The sequence below is a fragment of the Hyperolius riggenbachi genome, chromosome 12, assembly GCF_040937935.1.
Source record: "Hyperolius riggenbachi isolate aHypRig1 chromosome 12, aHypRig1.pri, whole genome shotgun sequence".
Lineage (NCBI taxonomy): Eukaryota > Metazoa > Chordata > Amphibia > Anura > Hyperoliidae > Hyperolius > Hyperolius riggenbachi.
Window position 1 is genome coordinate 104,854,157 of NC_090657.1, and position 25,677 is coordinate 104,879,833.

Consider the following 25,677-nt stretch of genomic DNA (forward strand, 5'->3'; position numbering starts at 1 on the left):
TCAAATGGTGTAATAACCGGGACAAATGAGCAAATAAAATACATAGGCTTTAATTGTGGTAGCATGTATTAGTTTAAAGCTATAATGGACTAAAACTGAGAAATAATGATTTTTTTCCATTTTTTTTCTTAATATGCCTGTTAAAATGCTTTTAGAAAAAAATCATTCTTAGCAAAATGTACCACCCAAAGAAAGCCTAATTGATGATGGAAAAAACAAGATATAGATCAATTAATTGTGATAATTAGTGATAAAGTTATTGGCGAATGAATGGGAGGTGAAAATTGCTATGATGCATAAAGCGAAAAATACCCTCGAGTTGAAATCGTTAAAGTAGAATTTTTCATTAAATTACATTTCTAGGATTTAAATGCACACACATTCTCTGTTGATAATTGTGTATTGCCAATAAATGATTTTAAAACAGTATTGTTGTAGGGGAAATTCAAGATTTTTTTTAAAGAAATTTATAAAAATGTATCAATTAAAACATCTATATTAATTAATGCAATAAGTAATGACAACTAAGAAAAGCTATGAAATATTATTTTGTAGTAATGCATAAGGGGGTAATTACCAACCAAATTACTTTATAGTTGCATAATTATAGACCTAGCATGAAAATAAGACTGATAATATTGAAACAGTATGCAACAGTACCTGTGTCCAGCTTATGTGTTGTACAACCTGTTCATTTTAACTTGTAAATGTTTACCTAAGTACAAGATACATAATAAATGCCAGTCAAACATTTTTTTTTATTTGTTTTGGACACAGCAAAGAAGCATTATCAACTCTGTCAGTTTATTGAATGTCCTCTTTGGGGAAAGTCCTGCACTGCCAGAGCCTGTGACACCAAGGACTCAAACTTGAGCCCATGGTGTCGCAAAGAATGAGACAAAAGTAAAAAAAAATGACAGCTGTTTTACTGATTTCCCATTCTGCAAAAAAGTGACATTCATAAAAACTGCAGCTATTTAACCTCTAGAGGACCACAGATTTATACCACCCTAGTGAACACGCCATTTTTTGCATTTCGGCACTGCTTTAACAGTTTATTGCTCAGTCCTACAACTTAGCACCCAAATTAATTTTACCTCATTTTCTTCCCACTAATAGAGCAGTCTTTTGGTGGTCTCTGATTGCTGCTGTGATTTTTTTTTAATTCATAAAAAAGATCATATTAACCACTTAACATCTCAGTCGTTTTCAGCTTATGCATCCGTGCAATGTTCACCTCCCATTCATTAGCCTATAACTTTATCACTACTTATCACAATGAACTGATCTATATCTTGTTTTTTCCGCCACCAATTAGGCTTTCTTTGGGGGGTACATTTTGCTAAGAGCCACTTTACTGTAAATGCATTTTAACAGGAAGAATAAGAAAAAAAATGAAAAAATTCATTATTTGTCAGTTTTCGGCCATTATAGTTTTAAAATAATACATGCCTCCATAATTAAAACCCACGTATTGTTATTGCCCATTTGTCACGGTTATTTCACCATTTAAATTATGTCCCTATCACAATGTATCGCGACAATATTTTATTTGGAAATAAAAGAGCATTTTTTCCGTTTTGCATACATCACTATTTACAAGCTTATAAAAAAAAAATAGAGAGAAATATTTCATCTTTACATAGATATTTAAAAAGTTTAGACCCTTAGGTAAATATTTATGTTTTTTTTTTTTTTTATAGTAATGTTTTTTTTGGGTTTTTTTATTAAACATTTTATGTGGGCATTTTTGGGAGGGTGGGATATAAAAGTGTTTTATTTGGGGAAATATTGGTGTATTGTAATGTTTTTGGGAATTTACTTGTAGTTTTACTTTTTGGCCACAAGATGGCAATCTCGATTTTTTTTACATGACGTCACTCTAAGCGTACAATGTACGCTTAGAGGGACACAGCTTCAGAAAGAGAGAAGCTGTCGCTTTTTCAGCGGGGGAGAGGAATCAATGATCGGGCTCCATAGCCCGATAAATTGATTCCGTGGCTACTGACTCCGCGGCCGGGAGTGCGCGTGCACGCGCGCGATCGGCCGCGGGAGCGCGCGGGAGTGCGCCTGTCCTCCTTGACGTTTTTATACGTCAAGGAGGACAAAGTGGTTAAAAAAAAAAAAACCTTTTTCTTTTATTCCCCCCCCCCCTCCCCCTTAAATTGGCCCTAGACTGCGATTCATACACTACATTACACATACATCGGCATTAGCCAATGATAGGGATTAGATTGTGAGCCATTAGAAGGGACAGATAAGTGACATGGCTGTCCCCTGTACAGCATTGCGCTAGATCGCAGCGCTGTTCACATATTTATTTGTTGTTTATTTGTTTTTAAAATTATCCTGCCAGCTCTGATCACGGCTGGCAGACTGATCATGGAGCCCCACTTTATTTACAGCTGGGAACGCACACTCGAGCGAGCGCTTGTTCCCTGCAAATTTTGCTCCTTGTGATATCACTCCCCCTAGCGTGATCGAGGAAAGAGGAAGCCACTCTGCGGCCTCCACCCTGCGTTAGGCGGTCGCAGAATGGTTGAGTAAAGTACCAGAAACTGTTTGCTAACACAATGATCTACATGACCAAGGCAAGGGCTGCAACCCATAGCCAGAAAAATAACACTCATTGCCTTTATTGAATTCACTTTTTCTCCTAAGTAATTTTCTATGTTCACACCTTATAAAAAAAAAGCTATCAGCAAGCAAGCAAATACTCAGTACAGTACTCTTTCACCTACTTTTTGGTACTTTTTCAGTTGTAGAGTGCTATAAAGTTATTTTAAATGGAAGATGAAAAATTATCTCCTAGAAGAAAACTTAAGCGCAAAGTGAATTGAATTGAACTGAAGAGAAAAGTGAATCAAAATGTAATTTTAGCAATGTACAGCCTTGTTAACCTGTGTGAAAGTGAGGACACCATGAGCTAGTAATTATGGCTTAACAAGTAAGGGGCCATAGGCCGGTCAAGCCAAATAAATTAGGGACAAAATGTGCCTTCATTTGCAGGCACAAGGGTGTTGATATATTAAAGCTAAAGAACAGTAAAGAACACTGGAGAGAAAACCTTAATTTTAATTTTATTTTTTTTAATGGAAAGGAATATCCTATAGGGTTGCAAAGGTTTCAACCTTTGTTAGGGTCATTTAAAAAAAATAATGAAGGAGTTAGTAAACCAGCAGCCATGTGCAATGTGAACTATTTTTAAACTAATCTAAGTTGCTCAGTCAATGGCCTCAATTCACTAAGATCATGCTGGAGATAATAAGGCAAGAGAAAACTTACCACCACACAGTGAGAGAGTTAGCTTATCTCTTCATTCCTTAAGTTACCTCCTCTGCAGTTAATTTACCTCCTCTGTAGTTATTTTCACAGGCAGTTAATTAACAGTCTGTCTTTAACTCTGGAGTTATTTTAAGGACTGGAGAGTTAACTTAAAGACAGAAGAGTTAACTTTAGGCTTGCCTGAGGTAAAATGTTTCCTGAATACTACATGCCTTATCACCATGGTAACAACTCTAGAAGAGTTAATAAAGACATGAGATAAGCTTAGTGAATTGAGGCCAATGTGTACCTTGACTACAACAGCAGAAATTCTAATTCATTAACATTTCAGTAATCCTGTCTATATTCTAATATGACCCAGGTGAGGGCTTCATCAGCCAATAGCAGACACTTTTTTAACCCCTTCACCCTAACTGGACGAAAATTTTCATCCAGTTAGGCTGCGCACACTCCCGCGGGTCACGCGCGCTCCCAAGGCCCCCACGTGCGCACTCCCACCGCCGGCCGTTAGCCCAGCCATCAATGAAAGGGATTATAGATCCCTTTCATTGATCGGACCCCCCCCCCTCGGAGAAAAGCCGACAGCGTCTCTTCAGACGCTGAGGCTTTTCTGAGCTCTGGTCTTCTTTCTTCTTCTTGGGAGCGAGATCGATTGCTCACAGGACTTTTTGACTGTGGCCATCTTGTGGCCAAATAGTAAAACTACACCCCAAACCACATTTTATGAAAGAAATACATTTTTACACATTTAAAATCCCCTGTTTACCTCCCACACCAAAAAATACCCACATACATGTTTTAATTAAAAAAAAAATTACAATAATAAAAAAAAAACATAAATAGTTACCTAAGGGTCTGAACTTTTTAAATATTCATGTCAAAGGAGTATATCAATATGATTTTTTAAATTATGGACTTCTAAATGTTGATGAACGCAAATTGAAAAAATGCACCTTTATTTCCAAATTGAATATCGGCGCCATACATTGTGATAGGGACATAATTTAAATGGTGTAATAAATTGGTAAATAAAGTACATAGGTTTTAATTATGGTAGCATGCAGTAATTTCAAACTATAATGGCCAAAAGCTGAGCAATAATGATTTTTTTTCCATTTCTTAATATTCCTGTTAAAATTAATTTAGAATAAATTAATTCTCAGCAAAATGTATCACCCACAGAAAGCCTAATTGGTGGCAGAAAAAAACAAGATATCGATCAATTCATTGTGATGAGTAGTGATAAAATTATTGGCAAGTGAATGGGAGGTGAAAGTTGCTCAGATGTAAAAAAAAATCTCAACCCTGTAGGCTGAAGTGGTTAAAAATCCACACCTGGTTGCTGAATCACTTCTATTCTACAAAGTGCTCTGCTGTTTGCCAATCCTAGTAAATGAATCCCAATTATGAAAATCTACATGTAAGCTGGAAGTTATTGGTAGTTCTTAAATTAGACCTTTTTATTAATTACATAGCTTTCATTAACTTAATGTGCCTGCCTTAGTAAAATAAATAAATAAAAATAAGCTTGCTTGCTGGGCCATTGATATTAGGCAATGGTAAAAGCATACCTTCGGTTGAACAGTGAACTTAACATGACTCCCAGCTTACAAATTTACTAAAGTTGAGCAGACATGCACTTAACTGTTCGCAAATGTACTCCTCACCACGCAAAAGCTGGCAAGCAGTCATTTGAAAATTACATTTTGCTTAAAGAGAACCTGTACTGAGTAAAAATATTTAAAATAAACACATGAGGTAACTTCAAATGAACATTGCATAGTTACCTATTTATTTTTATTTTATTTATTTGTTGTATTTATAAAGCGCCAACATATTACGCAGCGCCATTAGTTCCTCTCAGAAGCTCACCATTTTCTTCTGACAATTATCCCTTCCAGTTCTGACAATATTTTGTCAGATCTGAAATATATCAGTTGCTGTCAGTAAAATATCAGTTGCTGTCAGTTATAGCTGAGAGGAAAACTGATGTACCGGGTAATGTCCATGTTTCCCTATGGCTCAAGTGGGCGATGTTACAGTTTAACTGTGTGCTGACCAGAAAGCTGTTATGGGTAATGGCAATTTTCAAAATGGAGGACGGAAAATTCCCTTGATCACAGTGAACAAACAGGATGCGGACAGGAGAAAGACACTGAGGAGTAGACTACATGGAAGGTAAGTATGACTTGTGTATGCTTATTTTGACTTTTAATCTTCAGTTCAGGTTTTCTTTAAACATTAATGTTGGATTACTTTTGCTTATTACTGACTCTTAATGCTTATAATGTGTAATTAGTATGTTTTAAACACAATAACAGTTTGCCATGCTTAACTTTCATTTGCTATATTTCACATATATTTAGGAACTCTACTATGCCACTTTAAAATATACCTATACAATTACATTTTCAATAGGTGTCATTAAACAAGGTAATAAGACCTATCATGTTTATTTTCCTTAGTTTTAACTTAAAACATTACAAGTATATGGTCATTTTCATGCTGGCTGAAATCAATGGCAATCTTCAAACAATGCTTCCACAATATTGAGAAGATATTGAAAAACGACCCTGTTGGGTTGGGGGCTGGGGGTGGTCTCTATTGAGTGTACACCAAACAGTGATCATTCAACCTAAAATTCCCAAAACATTCACCTGCAAAATGGTCCAACATGACCTAGGCAGGGACTGAAAACCATAGCCAGTCAATGTTGCATTTTAACAATGTATTTTGTAAAGAGGATATTTTTTTAAATCTGTACTTTATAAGAAAAGTATTTTTCAAATATTGCTTTAAACTCGATATTCATATGTCAATATTTGTAGCCATAATTGTACTTAAAATATGTTGTTCCACTTTCTGCTAACTTTTTTAAAGCTGTACTTGATCGTTAAAATGCTTATTATTATTTTTTATTTCTACAGTGCCAACATCTTCTGTAGAACTGTACATAGTGCAAAACAAACATGTCCGTATGATTAATTACAGCAGAATAAGAAACACTAGGAGGAGGTCCCTGCCCTTGCAAGTTGCAATCTAGCGGATATTGGGTTGGAGACATTAGAGAAGGAGACACAAGGGTTACCAGCTGAGGCAGTGAACCTCCAATGCCACCTATAGCAAATTATAGGCTACATATAAATATGCGTTTCATTACAGTACATGTATGTCTGATACAGAATACATTTGGATTCGGAGTCATTTACTGTATGTGTGAACAGGTGACTGCACAGACGCAGTCTGGCAACTTAGGGCAGTATGCAGCTCATCTGCTTATTGATGGCTATTAAAGCCAAAGGATCTGGATGAGAACCAAGGATCTGACTTTTTCTCAATTTGGAAGTTTCCTTTAAGTAAAAGCCATTAAAAAAAAATGAAAATTTGAAGCAACATATATCGGTGCTACACAAGCCACATTGTAATTCAATGTTATTAAAAATGACATTTACAATTTAGTCTGCAGCCAGCTACAATTTCCCAAAAGGTAAGATAAATCAGAATATGGTTACATGAACCCAGGACAACAGTATGTTGCTTGCTAAATTGCACAACCATCATTCAATTTGCACACACTGGCCCATTTGCAATTCATTTTTTGACTTGAGTTTTCTCCTAAGAGATCATTTTTCAACTTCTTTTAAAACAATTGTTCAGCACTTTGCAATTGAAAAAGTACCAAAAAGTCGATGAAAAGATGCTATCAAAAGTATGTTGAGGTTTTTCTCGCTTGCTGAGGGTTTGAAAAGCATTTTATTATTTAAGGTGTAAAAATATCTCCGAAAAGAAAGCTCAGGAGAAAAAGTTAATTGCATACGGGTCACTGGCCAATACACAATTAACTTTTTCTTCTGAGTTTTCTCCTAAGTAATATTTTCAAACTTGACAGTAAAATGCCTTTTAACCACCCTGGCGTTCTGATTAAATCGCCAGGGTGGCTGCGGGAGGGTTTTTTTTAAATAAAAAAAAAACTATTTCATGCAGCCAACTGAAAGTTGGCTGCATGAAAGCCCACTAGAGGGCGCTCCGGAGGCGTTCTTCCGATCGCCTCCGGCGCCCATAATAAACAAGGAAGGCCGCAATGAGCGGCCTTCCTTGTTTTGCTTATATCGTCGCCATAGCGACGAGCGGAGTGACGTCATGGACGTCAGCCGACGTCCTGACGTCAGCCGCCTCCGATCCAGCCCTTAGCGCTGGCCGGAACTGTTTGTTCCGGCTACGCTGGGCTCGGGCGGCTGGGGGGACCCTCTTTCGCCGCTGCACGCGGCGGATCGCCGCGCTGCAGCGGCGATCAGGCAGCACACGCGGCTGGCAAAGTGCCGGCTGCGTGTGCTGCTTTTTATTTCATTAAAATCGGCCCAGCAGGGCCTGAGCGGCAGCCGCTGGCGGTGTTGGACGAGCTTAGCTCGTCCAGACCGCTCAGCTGGTTAAATTACCAACAAGCAAGAAAATACCTAAAATAGCTTTGATACTACGTTTCCACCTACTTTTTGGTACTTTTCAATTGTAAAACATTATTTTAAACTGAATATGAAAATGATCTCCTAGGAGATAACTAAGGAGAAAAAGTTAATTGTATATAAGCCACTGTGTGCAGTTCTTCTGAGGCAACGCCTGGTTGCTCCTATCTTTTTAGGTGCTCACTTAGTAAACATACCTCAGGAAGGCATTTTTTTTCCACAAAAGTTTTGATTTCCTTTTAGAATACTGTTAAATGTATTGTAATACCAACGTAAGACTAGTATTAGGATCACTGCAGCTAGTTTTAAATTAGGCTGAAATACCCAAGAAATTAACCTTCAGGAACACATTCAGAAGGGCTTCATATGAGCAGCCTTTTACTGTCTACATCAATGCACACAGTTCATAAGGTAACATTGTGACATGCAAGGTGTGTCCTGAAGTATCATCCCACACACACACACACACACACGCACGCACGCACGCACGCACGCACGCACGCACGCACGCACGCACACACACACACACACACACACACACACACACACACACACACACACACACTACCCATGGAACGTGAAAGTGTTCACATTCGATAAGGAGGCGGCCCATGGCATCATCTTAGAAGACTAGATTGCTGGCAGACACAGATCTTGGATTTACATGCAACCAGCTGTATGCCCTGAACCTTAGTGTAAGTTCATTTATACATTCACTATCCAATTTTCACATCTAGGGGTCCAAATATCAGTTCTTAAAACTAACACAAGGAAAATGTGTTCAAACTTGCACTGAAGACTGGACATGGATGTTCATACAAAGCTTTCATGCAGCGAATTAGAATTACATAATTCGTTACAACACAGAGATGTGAACAGGCCCATATGGGCAGTGAGATGGCTTGCAAAATTATTCTGCAACACAACTGAGCCCAGTGAACTACCCTAATAATAATGATAAACTGACAATGGTTCTACACATTTTCAAATATATTTTATTCAGGGTCTCCACTCTAAGGCTGTCTCTTGTCGCTGTCCTAACATCTCAAGAGAGAGAGAGAGAGTTACCCACCATAAGACAGGTAAGCAGGTGTGATTCGGAGGCTGCAGGAGGGTAGGAGGCGCCCTGGAGGGTACTTGTAAAATGGTTTGTGATGTAACAGATTAGTATTGAAAGTATAATTTTGTATAAGAGTATAAAATGAATGAAAGCAATACGCCAGCAATTAGACAGTCGGTGTATCCACCTATGGTGAATCCGACAGTCTAGACCAACTATTAATAGGTATATGGACAGATCCTACCTCTAATAAGTAGTCGATCCCAATATCTACGGTATAAAAGCTTTAATAGGGCACAGAGAAAAGAGAAATATTCGGAGGCTAGCTTTCCAGAATAGATGCCATCCTCCAAAGGGCACAGGAGCAGGCAGCACCACAATGCACCAACAACACTCAGCTGCACCCCAGAAAAACACATGACATTACTCAAACTAAAAGAGAAATGTATGCAGAGCAAACGCTGCCTGTCTTATGAAGGGACGCAGGGTGGTTCTACTCAGCCATTTAAGGGCACAAAGTTTGCAACTGTACACTGGCAGTTGGCACACAGTGGCGTAGCTAAGAAGCAATGGGCCCCAGTGCAAGTTTAGCATTGGGACCCACCAAGCATGCTGTAGATAACAATTGATACAACACACCAAAACCAATCAAGGACAGCTACAGTGTCAGAGGTGCAAGAAGGGGATGGGAAACTGCGTGTTAATAATCACTATTATTCAAATCAACTATAGAAGTGAATATTATTAGCACAGGACCAATAAAGAGCTAATACTGTGTTTGAGGGGTGGGCCTCTTTAACCCAAGGGCCCCGATGCGGTCGCGACCTCTGCACCCCCTATTGCTATGCTACTCCTGGCACATTAATAGTAGGAGCTAGAGACCATGGTCATTGGACTGAGAGGCTTGTCTTCTGTCTCACCCACTGGAGGCCTGGGTACCCTTCTGCTAAGGTATCTCCCAAATCCTACTGTCTACCTGTTCCCAAAGTTGGCTAGCTCTTGGAAGAGATTAGCATATGAAAACATAAGAGAAACCCTTAGCAAAGCCTTCCTGTTTGTACATGTATGGAACATTTCTTTTTTTCTTAAATAGAGACAGAAATGTGGGTTCTAGTTCCTGGTATGATTGTATTGGCATAAATGTAAAGCTTTTGTATTAAAGAGAAATTGAACTCTAAAAAAAAAAAAGCATTATTAGGCACCCTCACATTCAATGTATCGTACCTGTAACACATCCAAAGCCCGGCATCATGGTAAGTATTTTTCTTTTCTGTATATTCATCCTGGGTGAGCGCCAAAATCGCTCCAAAAATGGCAATTGCTTCAAAAATCCCTCCAAAATCACTCCAGAAATTGCAGTCGCTACAAAAAATTGCTCCAAAATGCAGAAAATAATGACAATTGCTGAAAAACTACTTCCTCTCTCTCGCCTATGGAAATAAGTGACAGCAGGTTCACAGGTATATTCTGCTGACTCCAATTTATTGGGTGGTGATTCATATACATTTAAATTAATATATTATTATTATTATTATTATTTAGTATTTATATAGCGCTGACATATTACGCAGCGCTGTACAGTGTATATATATATATATATATCTTGTCACTAACTGTCCCTCAAAGGAGCTCACAATCTAATCCCTACCATTGCCATATGTCTATTTTATGTAGTGTAAGTACTGTAGTCTAGGGGCAATTTTTAGGGGGAGCCAATTAACTTATCCGTATGTTTTTGGAATGTGGGAGGAAACCGGAGTGCCCGGAGGAAACCCACGCAGACACGGAGAGAACATACAAACTCTTTGCAGATAGTGCCCTGGCTGGTATTCGAACCAGGGACCCAGCGCTGCAAGGCGAGAGCGCTAACCACTACGCCACCGTGCTGCCCGATATAGACTTCCTTTCTTATTATTTGAAAAACAAGTTTAATCCAGTATTAGGGCCAGTGCACACCAAAAACTGCTAGTGGATCCACAAAATGCTAGCGGTTTTTGAAGTGGTTTTTCAGAGAGATTCTAGGCATGTTTAGAGCGATTTTCTAAACATGCCTAGTGTTTTTTGGAGCATTTTTGTGTAGCAGATTTTATATATTGTTACAGTAAAGCTGTTACTGAACATCTTCTGTAACAAAAACGCTTGGAAAACCGCTCTGATCTAGCGTTTTTCAGAGCGATTTTCCACTTTCCTATGCTTCACATTAAGGCAGAAATGCCTCAGAAATCCACAAAAATGCTGCAGGACCCGAGTTTGCGTTTGGGGAAAAAATGAATCGCTCTGATGTGCACAATCCCATTCACATTCATTAGCCACGCAGTTTTCACCCTGCAAGCGTTTTTTAAAAACGCTCAGAACCGCTCTTGGTGTGCACCAGCCCTTAATGTCGGCTGAGCAGCCCCACTCTGCTGCTCTCCATAGACCAGGTACAGCTTTCTCTGAGTGCTTGTTATCTTCCTGTTAGTCTGAATAGTTTCACAGAGGTTATGTGACCAGAGGTAAATGTGTACCTATTGTAAATGCTTAGGATCTCTGTATCAGAAAGTAGTGTAAGCTTTTGCATGTGCTCTGCAAGCCAACTTACTAGTCATCAATGGCATCCATTCCTTTGTGGAAAAGGACAATTTTGTTGTGTGTAAATATTGTCAATTAAAGTGAAGCCACACAAAAGTTTTTTTCCAATAAGCACCCAAACTATCTCTTTGTAAGTTATAAACTAGAGAGCATAGAGGTACTTTGACTTTCATGGCAAGGATGCATAAGAGATCATGGAGTGAACTGAACACACATTCTTTTTGCTCTCAGCATGCGGTTACCTTTGTAAGAATCAAACTCATAAGGATTTATTTACTAAGGTAGTGCAACAGTGGAGAAGCCTGGAGAACTGGACTTTTTTTTAGTTGACTGTTATTAGTCTGTTATTGGACAGTTATTAGTGACAGTTTGCAGGCCTTGCCTGCGTCATACCAGAACATAGAGATGTTTCTGAAAGGTTAGTAAGTTAGTAGTTGTGTGGCTGCAGTCACATGCATGTACCCACAGTGAGAACTTATTTAAAAATAAATCTGAAGCCTCGCACACACTTTTAATTATGATTGGCCAATCACTGATTAATTTTGCCACCTCCATGTAGTAGTCAACAGATGTTGAATACTATGAGCATATTGTGTAAGTAAATCCTCATACTGCATGGAGGAGGTAACGTTTGTCAGTGATTGGCCAGTCATAATTGACATGGGTGCTGCACATACATGCAATAGTATTGAGTGTAGTTCAGAACCCTTTCAGCATTTTTTTTGCTATGAAATATGCTGTATGATATGAAATAAATGAGAGTTGCAAACTTTGCCACTTAATGGCAGCCACTTAAAAAATAAAATCCAGGTTTGCTGCTTCTCTTCCACTCTCCAGTGTTCCCCACAGTTCTTCAGTGCTCATGAATTCTCCTCCTTGTATATCCCATATATGATAGATGTATAAAGTTTTGCACAGGCATTAGTTGAAAACTGCTCAATCCATCAGTTTAAAATCAGATCAGGTGACAATTATTATTATTATAATTTAGTATTTATATAGTGCCGACATCTTCCGCAGCACTTTACAGAGTATATATAGTCATGTCACTAACGGTCCCTCCCGAATTTATCTCTACCATAGTCATATGTCCATCGTAGTCTAGGGCCAATTTAGGGGAAGCCAATTAACTTATCTGTATGTTTCTAGGGTGTGGAAAGAAAGCGGAATGCCCGGAGGAAACCCATGCAAATGTGGGGAGAACATGCAAACACCGTGCAGATGGCACCCTGGCTGGGATTTGAAACAGGGACCAAGTGCTGCAAGGCGAGCGTGCTATCCACTACATCACCTTGCTGACAATGTTGTGTATTTTAAAGCCATGTCAGACCAATGCCAATAATGTTTCTTTTCTGGAAAAATAGTCATCGACATTACATGCAACTTTATTCCAGCACTGTTAGTTGGTCTTTGCTTTTCTCCTTTTGTCCCTGCATTATAGATAATAAGATAAGTAAAGGTGTTGCAATTTATACTGTAAGATGAAAGTCAGATAATTCTTTATACAATTTCTAGTCAATATCTGTACAATCCTTAGACTGTGTGTCATAGATTGGGGGAAATCCATTTTACTTTACCCAGCATTGGCTGTCAATATCCCATACACATGGATGGAGCAGAAATAACTGTAAAGTGATGAGTTTGTTAAGTATAAATATTTTCATAACTTAATTTCATTTTAAAATTGTTAACTTCCATAGTATTAAATATACTTATTATCTTAAAGGAATATATGGTGTTTTAATGTTACAATATAAGCTTTTTTTTGTATTATTTATTAAATGTACTACCAAAAATATGTTCCTTAAAAAATAATAATAAATATGTTACTGCATTTTTCCTGAAAGATTTTTTTTTCTTTTTTTTTGCATTAGATGTTATGAAAAAATGAAGCAAAAATTAAAAAATACCTTTGCATTCCTTTACACGTTAATAATATAAAAATAAAACTACAATAAAGTACATTTTTATATCACATGTCTAAAACTTAGGATACCTGGGATTGAACCACGCAGTAAATTATTATTATGATTATTAGTATTTATTTATAAAGCACCAACATATGGATTAAATATATAAAGATGGAAAAAAAATGTGGAGGTTAACAAATGTATCCAAAGAATAGAAAAGCAAAATTAAAAGAAAAATACAGGTAAGAACTACATTTCTGAATGTTTATGTTAATATTAATTTTCCAAGGCTGGGAAGACTGGAACGTTTTCTAATTTGTACTCTATGTATTAGTTAATCAATTAGAAAAATAGTAGTTCTTTATGCCAAGAATAATAATTAAATTGCTATTAAGTATGTGATGGACAAATACATTTTAAAACCCTCTTCTTATAGTTACCCTTACAGATGGAAAATATGAGAGCAAATGCTGATACTTATTGTGGACGTGGACAAATTGGTCGACTCTTCTGACATACAAGAGTCTGGACCATGTGAATATGCCATAAATCAACATCAGCACAAACAGTAAATGCTCAAGATTCTATTACATCATTCCACATCCATTATTTCATGTGCTCTGTTTAAATGATACATAAACTTGGCTTGTTTTTTGCTAACAACAGGTACAAATTTCAACTATTTCTTTAACTCATTAATTAGTTATTATTATTTTTTACTATTTTGTAAATCATATAGTTTTGCAAACAATAAAAAATTAATGGAAATATAAATGGATGGATGGATAGATAGATAGATAGATAGATAGATAGATAGATAGATAGATAGATAGATAGATTTATAAAATTACTTCCTAATACACTTCTTTTAAGCTTTTATTGATCTGAATACTTCACTGAGCTACAGAATCAGTTTTAATGGATATTTTGATAGCAAAAAAAAAGGGTACAATTTATTTTATTGCATGGCATTTTCATTCATGGGGTGTATTAGTAGTTCCGAGCTAGGGTACTAATCATATAAAGCTATACTCAACTTATCAACCTGAAATTTATAGGATAGTTTTGGATGTATATAAAAAGACTATTTTTATAGTAGATATGAAAGACTGAGGTTTACCAAAATATTATTTTTCCTTCAAGCCCTGTTTTAACTGAAATGTCAGATATTTAGCACTTGTATCAAAGTATTGCTCTTTCTCACTTTTTTAACAGCAGGAATCCAGAGCTAAATGATTATTCCCCCAAAGCATTAGCAAACCAGAACATATAGAGGATGATTCACAAAAGATGATACTTGTGCACTTTCCTACTAATCTCGTTGTATGTGTAAATCCCTAAAATAAATAGAATTAAACTCTTTCAGTGTTACTGACTATGTTACCTAATAAAATGATTGTCCGCATGTTTCTTATACATGAAGCACATATATGATATGGATTGTATGCTATTTAACATTTTAGGATTTTCATCATAATTTTGGCAGTAAACTAACATAAACATCATAGAATAGTATCTAAGCAGTAAGTAGCTCTTTACCAGACCAGAGTAAAGGAAGTCCATTGTTTTCAAACACAGAAATCCCAGACACCTAATCCACTGGATACTTGCCATGATCTGTGCAGCACCTGCTATTCTACTAATACCAGTACAAAGTAGTCATAAGTTTACAGGATATGACATAATCATTTATCTACATGTGTGCAGGTTCAACACAAATAGAATAAATTGTTTGGAGAACTAAACTCTCCCTAGATCACCATTTCTACATTGCTTTGTCTGATCACTACTCAAAGCACAAAGTTTTACTTCAAAGAACAAATATGCAGAGTAAAAGGAAAAAGAAATGAAAACTTGAAATAAGTTGTAATGTTTATATACAGGACTGACAAAACAGAAGCTATCTGCAGGGAAAGATTATAGAAACAACATATTGTGTACAAAGGCTGTTGGGTTTACCTACAACAGCTCGCCCAGTTCTGTCCCAGGTATGTCTGGCATTAGCTTTCCTTGCCCAGGAACTGACCCGCTAAACTGTATTGAATGCGCCCTCCGGTGGCCATAAACAACCTTGCACATACTATGGACCTACACAACAGAGGCTGAATTCACAATAGGGGGTTGAACTTTTTGTCCTTTAAAATTATGTCAATTGCTTTTGCAATGTACCCCTCAGAAGCCTTCTTGTGTGGTTTACCAACTTTAAAATGTAAGAACGATATTTAATCCAAAGACAAGAAGCCTGAAGTAAACAACACTGTAGTAATAGACGTGGATATTTTGCACTGCTGAATTGCTGTACTTTTATGAACTTCATAATTTGTATTTCCGAACAACATCCCTTTCCTATAAATTAATAATATCCTGCTCAGCCATCCCAGTGAATTGTTATCGCAGTGCCTCTTAAAATATTATTTCAACCCCTTCAGGGAAAGTCTCGAATTTCCTGTGCATAACCTCAGTTTAGCATCTGCAATAAAACACCATCAGGCTAAAATATATTTATAAGAATCCAACTTTCCTGAAATGGTATTTTTAAAGACTGAGCTAATTAACGTTGCTTTAACTTTTCCGGTTTAATGAAGAAAGAACGATGGAATTGATAATGAAGTACAACTAACGCCAGATATAGAGAGATTCCACTCACTTCCTCCAGTGTCTTGTTATTGTTGTATTTTTATCTTTTGTTTGTTAAAAAAAAATAGGAAATAAACGCTCTCTCTTAAAAGAGGTTGCAAAATAAAATGTAGCAATGACAAGTTCTTCAAGAGGTTTTTAAATGTTTAGTTTGTTGCCTCTGTAAAGTTCTCTTATTTAGGTAATTTGAAGTAACGTTTTATAGTCTTTTTTAGTTAATCGGAACAATAACAGTATAGTACGTGTGGGCTGTAGCATTGCCTTTTTGTCGTAAAGTCAAAAGGTGAATTAAACTGTAAGAACTATGAAACAAAATATGTGTTTGATTTGGTTGGAATATCGTGGACATGACATGCTGTTCACCAAGACATGCTCAGAACTTTGCAAGGCTCGTGTAATGGTGAATATAATAACGTTGCCCTTTGTAAATATCACACAGAGATGTCAATAGAGTGGTGGTCTGTGTCCTTCCTGAACAGGGATGGTTGCCATAATTGCTGGGGAAATTGGTTTATGGGGTATAGATTTGTAAATAAAAGAGGATCTGGCCTGGGATTGTAAATAAAACATAGGTCTAACAAAAGATCCCATGGAGCTAGAGGAGAGGACGCTATAAGTGTGGGGACCGGACTGCTAACAGATTTCGGGGCTGGACAGTCCAGGACTGAACACTTTTTATGCAGTTTTATGGACAAAGTTACGCATGGACTGTTCCCGGTAAGGAAGAAGCGAGTCGGATGCCCTTATGAAGGATATTATGAGGGAATCTATCCCTTGAAGCGTAGAAGAGGTACACTAGAAAGGTGATTTAAGACTTCTAGGTGGATATAAAGTTCATAAGTTGTGTGTGGCTGTAGGTGTGGTACATCTTGGTGTATCTGTGGAGGGTGGCTGTGCTATATAGGTAGTTCACCTCGCATTCCTAGAGAGCGATGAGAGGTAGAGAAGGTGACAAGTGGTCATCATATGCAGCGATTGTAGTGAAGGAGGTTGCCAGTGCCCCCTTGGCTGTGTAGAGGCCGTTCATGAACTCTGAGTGTCCCTGAGCCCTCACAGGACACGGCTCAGCCCCTGTGTTATTTAATATACTTCAAGCTGGGGCAACACTCCTTGTTCTTTCACCCTGGAGACCCTTACACCATAGATGAACTGAAAATAATGTCACTATTGTGAACAGAGCGATGGATAGTAGTGGATACTAGAGGAAAGAAAGATACCCGTTATACTCTGGCCACTGGCCAGCTCTTAATACCAACTTCATAAGAAGTGTTATAGTATTAATAGTAGGTGTGTGTGTGTGTGTGTGTGTGTGTGTGTGTGTGTGTGTGTGTGTGTGTGTGTGTGTGTGTGTATACAGATTTGTAAAGCACACTGTATTTTAAGCACACTGTAAAGGGTGTGTAGGTGTGTGTGTAGTTTGCGAAGTACAGTATGGTATTGTATTGTACAGTGTATGTATAGTGTGTGTGTTTTCTAGTATGTGCAGTTGTAGTTGTAGTCAGTGTGTGTGTGTGTGTGTGTGTGTGTGTGTGTGTGTGTGTGTGTGTGTGTGTGTGTGTGTGTGTGTGTGTGTGTGTGTGTGTGTGTGTGTGTATACAGATTTGTAAAGCACACTGTATTTTAAGCACACTGTAAGGGGTGTGTAGGTGTGTGTGTAGTTTGCGAAGTACAGTATGGTATTGTATTGTACAGTGTATGTATAGTGTGTGTGTTTTCTAGTATGTGCAGTTGTAGTTGTAGTCAGTGTGTGTGTGTGTGTGTGTGTGTGTGTGTGTGTGTGTGTGTGTGTGTGTGTGTGTGTGTGTGTGTGTGTGTGTGTGTGTGTGTGTGTGTGTGTGTGTGTGTGTGTGTGTGTGTGTGTGTGTGTGTGTGTGTGTGTGTGTGTGTGTGTGTGTGTGTGTGTGTGTGTGTGTGTGTGTGTGTGTGTGTGAGTAAGGCACATGCTGACATACAAAAAACTGACCAATTTCTTCATGTTTTTTTAATGGTTCCTTTATTCATTATAATGTACGCTTATTTTTTGTTTGTTTTGCTCCAGTTCTCAGTATTGTGGGGGTACTTGTGTATATGTGTGATACACTGTAAGTGTTATTAGCACTTGCGTTCCATGTTACATAAAGTAGAAGGTTTACTCACATATGCTGTATTATTGGATTATTATTGGAAACTACTATAGCACAGGAGAAGAGTTTGTGGTTTTCACCTGAATATGCTGTTTAGCTGTACAAAAGAGAATGCCGTGACAGCTCTACTGACAAGCTGATGGTACCGTTATAGAATAAGAATAATAGAACACTATTTAATTATTACGCTGTCATGTCAGGTAGGTTGGGGCTTGCTTAGCTATGTGTAACTACAAGTGTTATGAATTTGTAGATGATGCTTTTACACTGCGTCCTATCTTGTAACGTATACTGGCGGCTCCATTAAGTCATTTTATGTGCAGTGAAAAAGCAGAGAAAGAATTAAGTTTTATATCACCATAAGGCTGACATTAGCGACTCAAATATAATCAAGTCTATTTAATTCACTCCAAACAGGTTTAATGGGGACTGTGGATTAGGGATGACAGATGTAGAAGAATTTAGAGTGGACATCATATTTAATATAGTTTAGAATAGCATATAATAATAAGTTAATTCCGGAGAGCAGAGGCGTAGGAGAGTGTGTGTAGATAGATAGAAAGATAGATAGATAGATAGATAGATAGATAGAATTATAAGGTGTGAATGTATTTATGCATATATATATATATATATATATATATATATATATATATATATATATATATATATATATATATATATTTACATAAAGGCTGTTGCATGGCTTTTGCATAGTAAATATATTAGAAGAGCGGTCCCATTCTTTGTTAGATAGATAAATGGATGGATGGATGGATGGATAGATAGTGTGTTGGAGATTTAACTCTGATAGTTTGCATTCTGCCATTTTCCATGCACGCTTATGGTTACATGCAGCTTAATAGTGTTGTTTTGTAATTAAAACTTTATGTTTGGTTTTATAGTCCGCATTAGGTCTTATGCATACATATATGTTTGCACTGTCTGTGCGCAAATGACACTCACATAATTTAATTTAATACACACGCACACGTTACAGTGTTGGACGTAAAAACTGCACCTTTCAATGCACTTTAGTACCAAATATGTCAGAAAGCAGCAAAGTAGTGCATGCAGGTAAAGAACTTTCTACAGTAAACATTGTGCCTAATGTTATTTCCAGAGCCGCGTGTAATAGAGTGTATAATATCTTCAGCCATAATAGGCAAGCATAAACATTTTACAAATTATTATTGTTATGTTTATGCAGAATCAATAACTTATGTTGATGTTTTATGGTGTACCAAATCTATTTCTACGCCATATATTAAAACTACAGCGAAGCCTAGTCTTGCAATAAATTTCATTTTCAAGGCAAGGAATGACAAGGGCTGGACAACTACTTCTGAGCTTGCACAAGTCAAGAGCCTTATAACACATTTTGATGAATGGCAAAGGCTTATGCAAATATTACGTGATGTTTAGCACCACGCAGGACATGTGTAGGAAGGATTTTTCTTTTAGCAACAGCGAATAATACTAGAACAATGAATGTGAATGTATCAGTGTGGTGTGAGTGAGTGAGTGAGTGAGTGAGTGAGTGAGTGAGTGAGTGAGTGAGTGACTGAGTGAGTGAGTGAGTGTTTGTGTGAGTGAGTGTATGTGTGCTTGTGCGAGTGAGTCATTATGTGTGTGTGTGTACGTGTGTACGTGTGTGCGTGTGTGCGTGTGTGTCTGTCTGTCTGTTTGTGAGTGAGTGTGTGTGTGAGTGTGTGTTTGTGTGAGTGTGTGCGTATCATCCCAACATTTCCGCAAAAAGCATAGCTGATATAGTTTGTTTGTATGCACAGTTTCATAGCTGATGACAGTTGATTGTGTTTTATTGAAGATTGATGAACTCACCTGCACTGGGATGCACACTGACCTCCTATGCTGTGTTATTACTACCACTGAGTGATGATAATACCTGCATATTGTATTGGCGAAGATAACAGTGGTCCTGTGCAAGTAGTTTATAGGTGCAGGTAGAGGGTGTGGGTTGAACTGTGGAGATATTTATACATATATATATACATAGGCAGTATATTGCCGGTGAAGGCTGGTGGTGTATATTTTGCATACTTAAGTCTATGGACTGTGTCACCCATTTATGAGCCTGTAAATTAGTGGATTTACTTGTACAAATATTATTTCTCTCTCTCCTCTTTCCCATGCGCCTGCCCGGGCATATAACCACCCTTGTGAAACAGTCATTTTATTATAACAGTAAGTGGCAGATCATAGCAACTTGCTGTTAACCCTTCCTGCTCTGAGGACAGCATTTAAAGTGAGTGTTCCTTTGGTGCATGCTTAAGTGCAGGTGCATTTTACAGTCGGCCACCAGTTCATACCAAGGCAAAGTTCAGTTTTACATAGCATTTGTAGTAAGAGGGCTTTCTGGTCCTTTTCAGCCCCTTACACACTCCTGGGAGTTCTGGTCCACCGTGAGCTTGCTGGGCAATCTGTAACAGATCAGTCAGGTGGACATAAAGTGCAGCCAGTGTCAGTGCGGGGGTCTGCCCCCCCCCCCCTCCTCCCCCCATCTGTGCCCCCATGGGCCATATGCTGCGGGAGGGCTCGGTACCTGCTCCAGAGGAAGGTGTGACAACCTGCAGCAGTAGCAGCAGTCAGGGTGCTGCTGGCTGAATGGTGCGCTGCTGTCGCTGCTCGGGTCCCAGGCGTGCAGCAGCCTCATCCACATAAAACAATAGCCTCCTTGATATGAATGCTGACAGCTCCGTGCGGCCCCTCCGATTGATTGATGTCTCTGTGACGCTTTATCAGGCACACGGATAAAGTTTGACCAATCATTTGCCAGGAGCTCACAAGGCAGCAGCCCAAGTGTACTTTGTTGGCTAGGAAGTTGGGAAGGGGAGCTTTTTTGCATCCGTCCTATATTTTTGTTCCCTTCAATGAACCTGCTTTGTATGATGTCCAAGAATGTCCATTTCTGGAGCGCTCAGTAATTATTTTGTGGAGTCTATAATTAGCCCTGAGAGCGAGGAGCCTCCAGCACCTAAATTCTCTGGACAGTACCCCAGCCCTCGGCCGTCAGGACACTCAGAGAGCCTGGACTTCCCATCCTGCAGCTTCCAGCCTAAACCACCCGTGTTCAGCGCTTCGTGGACCCCCCTGAACCCTCACAGCGCTTCTCCTCTGCCTCCTGTCTACCACCCCTACATCCAGCAGAGCGCCCCCTCTTCAGAGAGCAGGTACTTACGGGGCTGGCTGGAGCCGCTGCCCAGGGCAGAGACTGGATCGGGCCAGGGAGCTGTGAAGGCTGAGCCGCTGCTGGGCCACCCTGGGGACCTGCAGAAACTGGGCGCCCAGGAGTACAATCTAGAGTCGCCTGCTGCCAGAGAAGAGCCTAATGAGAGGCCCACTTTCCAGGACAATAAAGTGTGCGAAGGAAGCGAGGACAAAGACAGGCCACATCAAAGTAAGTTATACTGCCGAGGAAGTGAAACACAATAAGGCTTTAGAGTGCAATAAAAGTACTCTGTAGGCTGCACGGAAATCTCTGATCCTGTCCCAACATCCCATCCACACCACAAACACGTAGAGCGGCCAGAGAGGTCTGCATACACCACAGTTCAGCTCTGATGCAAAAACACAGCCATCAACATCATCACTTAATACAGTAGATACATAAACTTGCACCAGGGTAGCCCACAACACACACACACACACAACAAAGTCATCCATAACGCCCAGCAGGAGCACAGCACACAGCCACCTCTCACCATAAAAAGTAAACCACATATAAATATAAAGAAGACTTGCCAGCCTCATCCACAGTGTAAAATATTCATAGCAGCCAGGCTCACGCTCCTGGGCTAGGATTTAACAAATACAAAATTAGTCTCCCCTTGTAGCGCTGTCACCGGAGCCCCCTGTTCCCTGGTAGCTCAGGACAATACTGCCTCATTTATCTAGCACAGCCAGGTAAGATGATTGATCAGCTCCACTCATAGCACCAGCATCTTATAAATGGACTGGGTAGATGTTGTTTTTATTACACGTGCTACCTTGTATAATCATATCAAGCAATAGGCGATTCAATGATCGGTAAAAAGGCATTTTAGTTTGATAGATGTGGGGATTATGCATGCGACTTAAACTAGATTTTAAAGAGGCGATATTCTCCAAACTGGGCACAGATCCAGGCCAAACTGCTGCAGAAAAACTCTGATTCAGCTTGAGACGAGCATCCTGTGTACCCAACACTTATCTCCATCCACAAAACCTGTTTCGTTTTGTGTTCTTCATTCAAAACTTTATGCATTTTACGACTTCAATCTGTTTGGTGGGACCGACAGCCAAAACCCATCATTATTGTCAGAGCTGCTGGAAATAAGGAAGAACAGGGTGAGACTTTTTTTCATATCATTATTTCTTTCTAATTATTTACAATTGCAAGCGTAATGCCATTTGTCTGGGTGGCGTTTAAATTTAAAGGTTTACCTTTTTGAAAAAAACAAACAAAAAACAAAATCAAAGCCCAAGTAACCAAAAATGTTAATATTTTAGATATGCTATTAAGAATAAATCAAATCTAGAGAAACATGCCAACAACAAAGAATAGGAAATATGAAGAGAAAATAAAATTCACACCCAGCATTCTTGAAATGCAGCCGTATTAACGCGTATTAATTATTAAGTGATTTAATTCTCCTGAATATTTAATTTTCCTACAAGTGATGTGGAGCCGGGCGCAGTCTCTGGGCACAAAGTTACACAAGCAGGAAGCAGACTCTATATTCTGCCAGACAAGTACACACACCAGAATTTCATCTATTTTTTATTAGCCCACGACGTGTTCTCTGTCTTTAATGAAAGGGATTTTTTATTGTTCTTACTGGCTATGTGTGTTGCGAGTTCCAAACATGGTATAAACACAAGACTAACCCTAGCAGCAAAATCACAGCTATAAAGCCACTGCTTATTGTTTCATTTACAGTCATAATTCCTTTTTTTTCAACCATCCAGCTATACATCTAGAGGAATGCACCTATATATGATATAAATATGCCATTTTATGGTCACAAATAAAATGTATATAGTCATAAACTGTAGAATAAAAAGTAACATTATATAGGTTTAATCGGGATGAATATATTTATTTGTATTTTGAGAACATTGCAGCTGAAATGGCTATTACATATATTTAAACAGAAAGATTTCCCTGTATTGGTCATAGACCATACGTGTTTCCTATTAATTACATTATCTCAAATAACTATATGCATTAACCAATAACAGTACTGGGAACTGTGACCATACAAGCTTATATTCTAACATGGGGAGAGAGAGAGAGAGAGAATAGTGTGTGTGTGTGTGTGTGTGTGTGTGTGTGTGTGTGTGTGTGTGTGTGTGTGTGTGTGTGTGTGTGTGTGTGTGTGTGTGTGTGTGTGTTTTCTCTAGTTAACCCCATATTTTGTTTTAGAAGATTTAACTAAATGTAAAGGAGGATAGGAAAGGGAGGGGGTGTCTGTATACGTAATTATACAAGTTTTTGTGTGTAAAACTTTGTAAAACACATATTATGTATGTGACCACAAGTATAGTATAGTATAGTATAGTATAGTATAGTATAGTATAGTATAGTATAGTATAGTATAGTATAGTATGTAGTACTATAGTATTGTATAGTATGGTACAGTATAATGTTTGAAAACCAAAGAAATGGATATATTAGAGTGAGAGAGAGAGAGAGAGAGAGAGAGAGGGGGGGGGGGGGAGAGAGAGAGAGAGAGAGAGAGAGAGAATGTGTTTTCTTATGATTTGTACGTCAATAGACATAATATAGTACAATGTACATAGTATTGTACAGTACAGTATAGTGTAGTACTTTGTAGTATAGTAAATAATATAATATAGTACGGTTTTGGTAAAGAAGATCAGTGTAGTATATAGCATTGTATACTTTTATAGTAGGGGGAGGGCTGGCATAGTAAAACATAGTATAAAAGAAAAAAAGAACACTATAGTCCATTTCAATGTAGATTTATGTACACACTCACACATCCATACTTCGGTACTATACTTGGTTTTGTTCTTACATTAACTGCACGCTATGACACCAAACCTAACAAGGGATGTTCATTGAATATTTATTTTGCAGCAAATCCTTCTGCTAACTGGTTACACGCCAGGTCCTCCCGGAAGAAGAGATGCCCCTACACGAAATACCAGACCCTTGAGCTGGAGAAGGAGTTTCTGTTTAACATGTACCTGACCAGGGACAGGAGACACGAGGTGGCCAGACTGCTTAACCTGAGCGAGAGACAGGTCAAAATCTGGTTTCAGAACCGCAGGATGAAAATGAAGAAGCTGAACAAGGAGCAGGGGAAAGATTAATCGCTGCTCCTCCCCCATAATGCACCTGCTCCCTATTTATGATACAATGCCATAATTAAACTTGAATGAGACTCGCCCATCTTTCTTTGCATGATAAGCCAGGTAGTAAGCAATCCTATGCCGTCACTGTTATTTTCTGTACCGTTCTGTGCTAAATGTTCAAAAGGAGTCTCTGCAAGTGACTTTCTAATCTACTAAGCGAGTCTAGTGAAGAGAAGCTAAGCTGTAGAAGGAGGTAAATAAAGGGACTAATTTACTAAAGTGGTCATTTTACAAATGGTTTGTGCTCACATCAAGCTCATGACCTGGTCCAATAAATAAACACATGTATATATACATTTCTGTCTACCTATCTAGGGGTTTTGAATCGATCACAGCAGGCCAGTGTAAATAGAAAGAGAGTCCTTAGTATATGAATCCCTGAACCTCCGAAAGAAATACAAAAAAAAATAATAATAATAAAAATAAAGAACAGACCATAAGAAATGCTACGGCCTCATACCATCCATCAGCATTATCATAAAGAGGTATAATAAATATTTATGCTCATTTAATATTCACTTCCTCTGTTATTAAACGTTCTACCAGCAAACTCAATTTTGTACTGAGCTCTTAGAGTATTATAACTAAAAGCACACCGGAAGTCCACGATTTGCTAAAATAGTTTTGTAGAAAACCAAACGGAGGGAAATGAAGGGAAAGGAAAAAAAATCTCTTTTTTAAGAAAAGCAAAAATAGGAACATAATGACAGCGAATGTCTCTCTAGATGTAGCGATTTCTAATTTATTGTGAAATGACGTTTTTATGAGCTGTAGATTTTGTGGGTCTTGTGCCAAGTAAAAGTATTTGTATATTTTCTATGTTTCTGTTTTGGGGAAAACCCTTATACTTGAAAGTTTTATTTTGTTGTGTGTTTGTTAATATATATTAATGTAGTGGTTTTATTTACCCCTGTAATTTTTGATCTGTTTACAGTGGGGGAGGGGGTGGTGGTGTACAATATCCGTTCATCATGTGATGTTTATTTCTAAAGGTGTATTAAATTAGTAATACCAGCTATCTGTCATCCTTTTTTTGCAGGGGGGGGGGGATTATCTGATGCATACACATGTTGGAGTCAGTTCAGAAAGAGTGTGAACGCTTTTAATTGACAACACTGTTAGTAATAACTTCAAATTGTAAGCGAGTACTTTCAAATATTTCTAACTGGTACCCAATCACTCTGCAAAATGTTCTTTACTGGTATATTAAGCTGGTGCAGAACAGTTGTGCTGATTTCAAAAACGGAATG

At 38.3% G+C, this 25,677-nt stretch overlaps 2 protein-coding genes across 12 annotated transcripts in view; one reads left to right on the top strand and one right to left on the bottom strand.

Annotated features, from left to right (window-relative positions):
* Positions 1 to 25,677, bottom strand: part of CALCOCO2 (calcium binding and coiled-coil domain 2) — a 755,339-nt gene that overhangs the window by 349,408 nt on the left and 380,254 nt on the right. The gene's annotated exons all lie outside the window — the stretch shown is intronic.
* Positions 20,966 to 24,595, top strand: HOXB9 (homeobox B9). Its single transcript, XM_068262372.1, has 2 exons — positions 20,966 to 21,464; positions 24,150 to 24,595. Exons 1-2 carry the CDS (start codon positions 20,966 to 20,968, stop codon positions 24,383 to 24,385), a joined length of 735 nt encoding a protein of 244 aa, XP_068118473.1. The 3' UTR covers positions 24,386 to 24,595.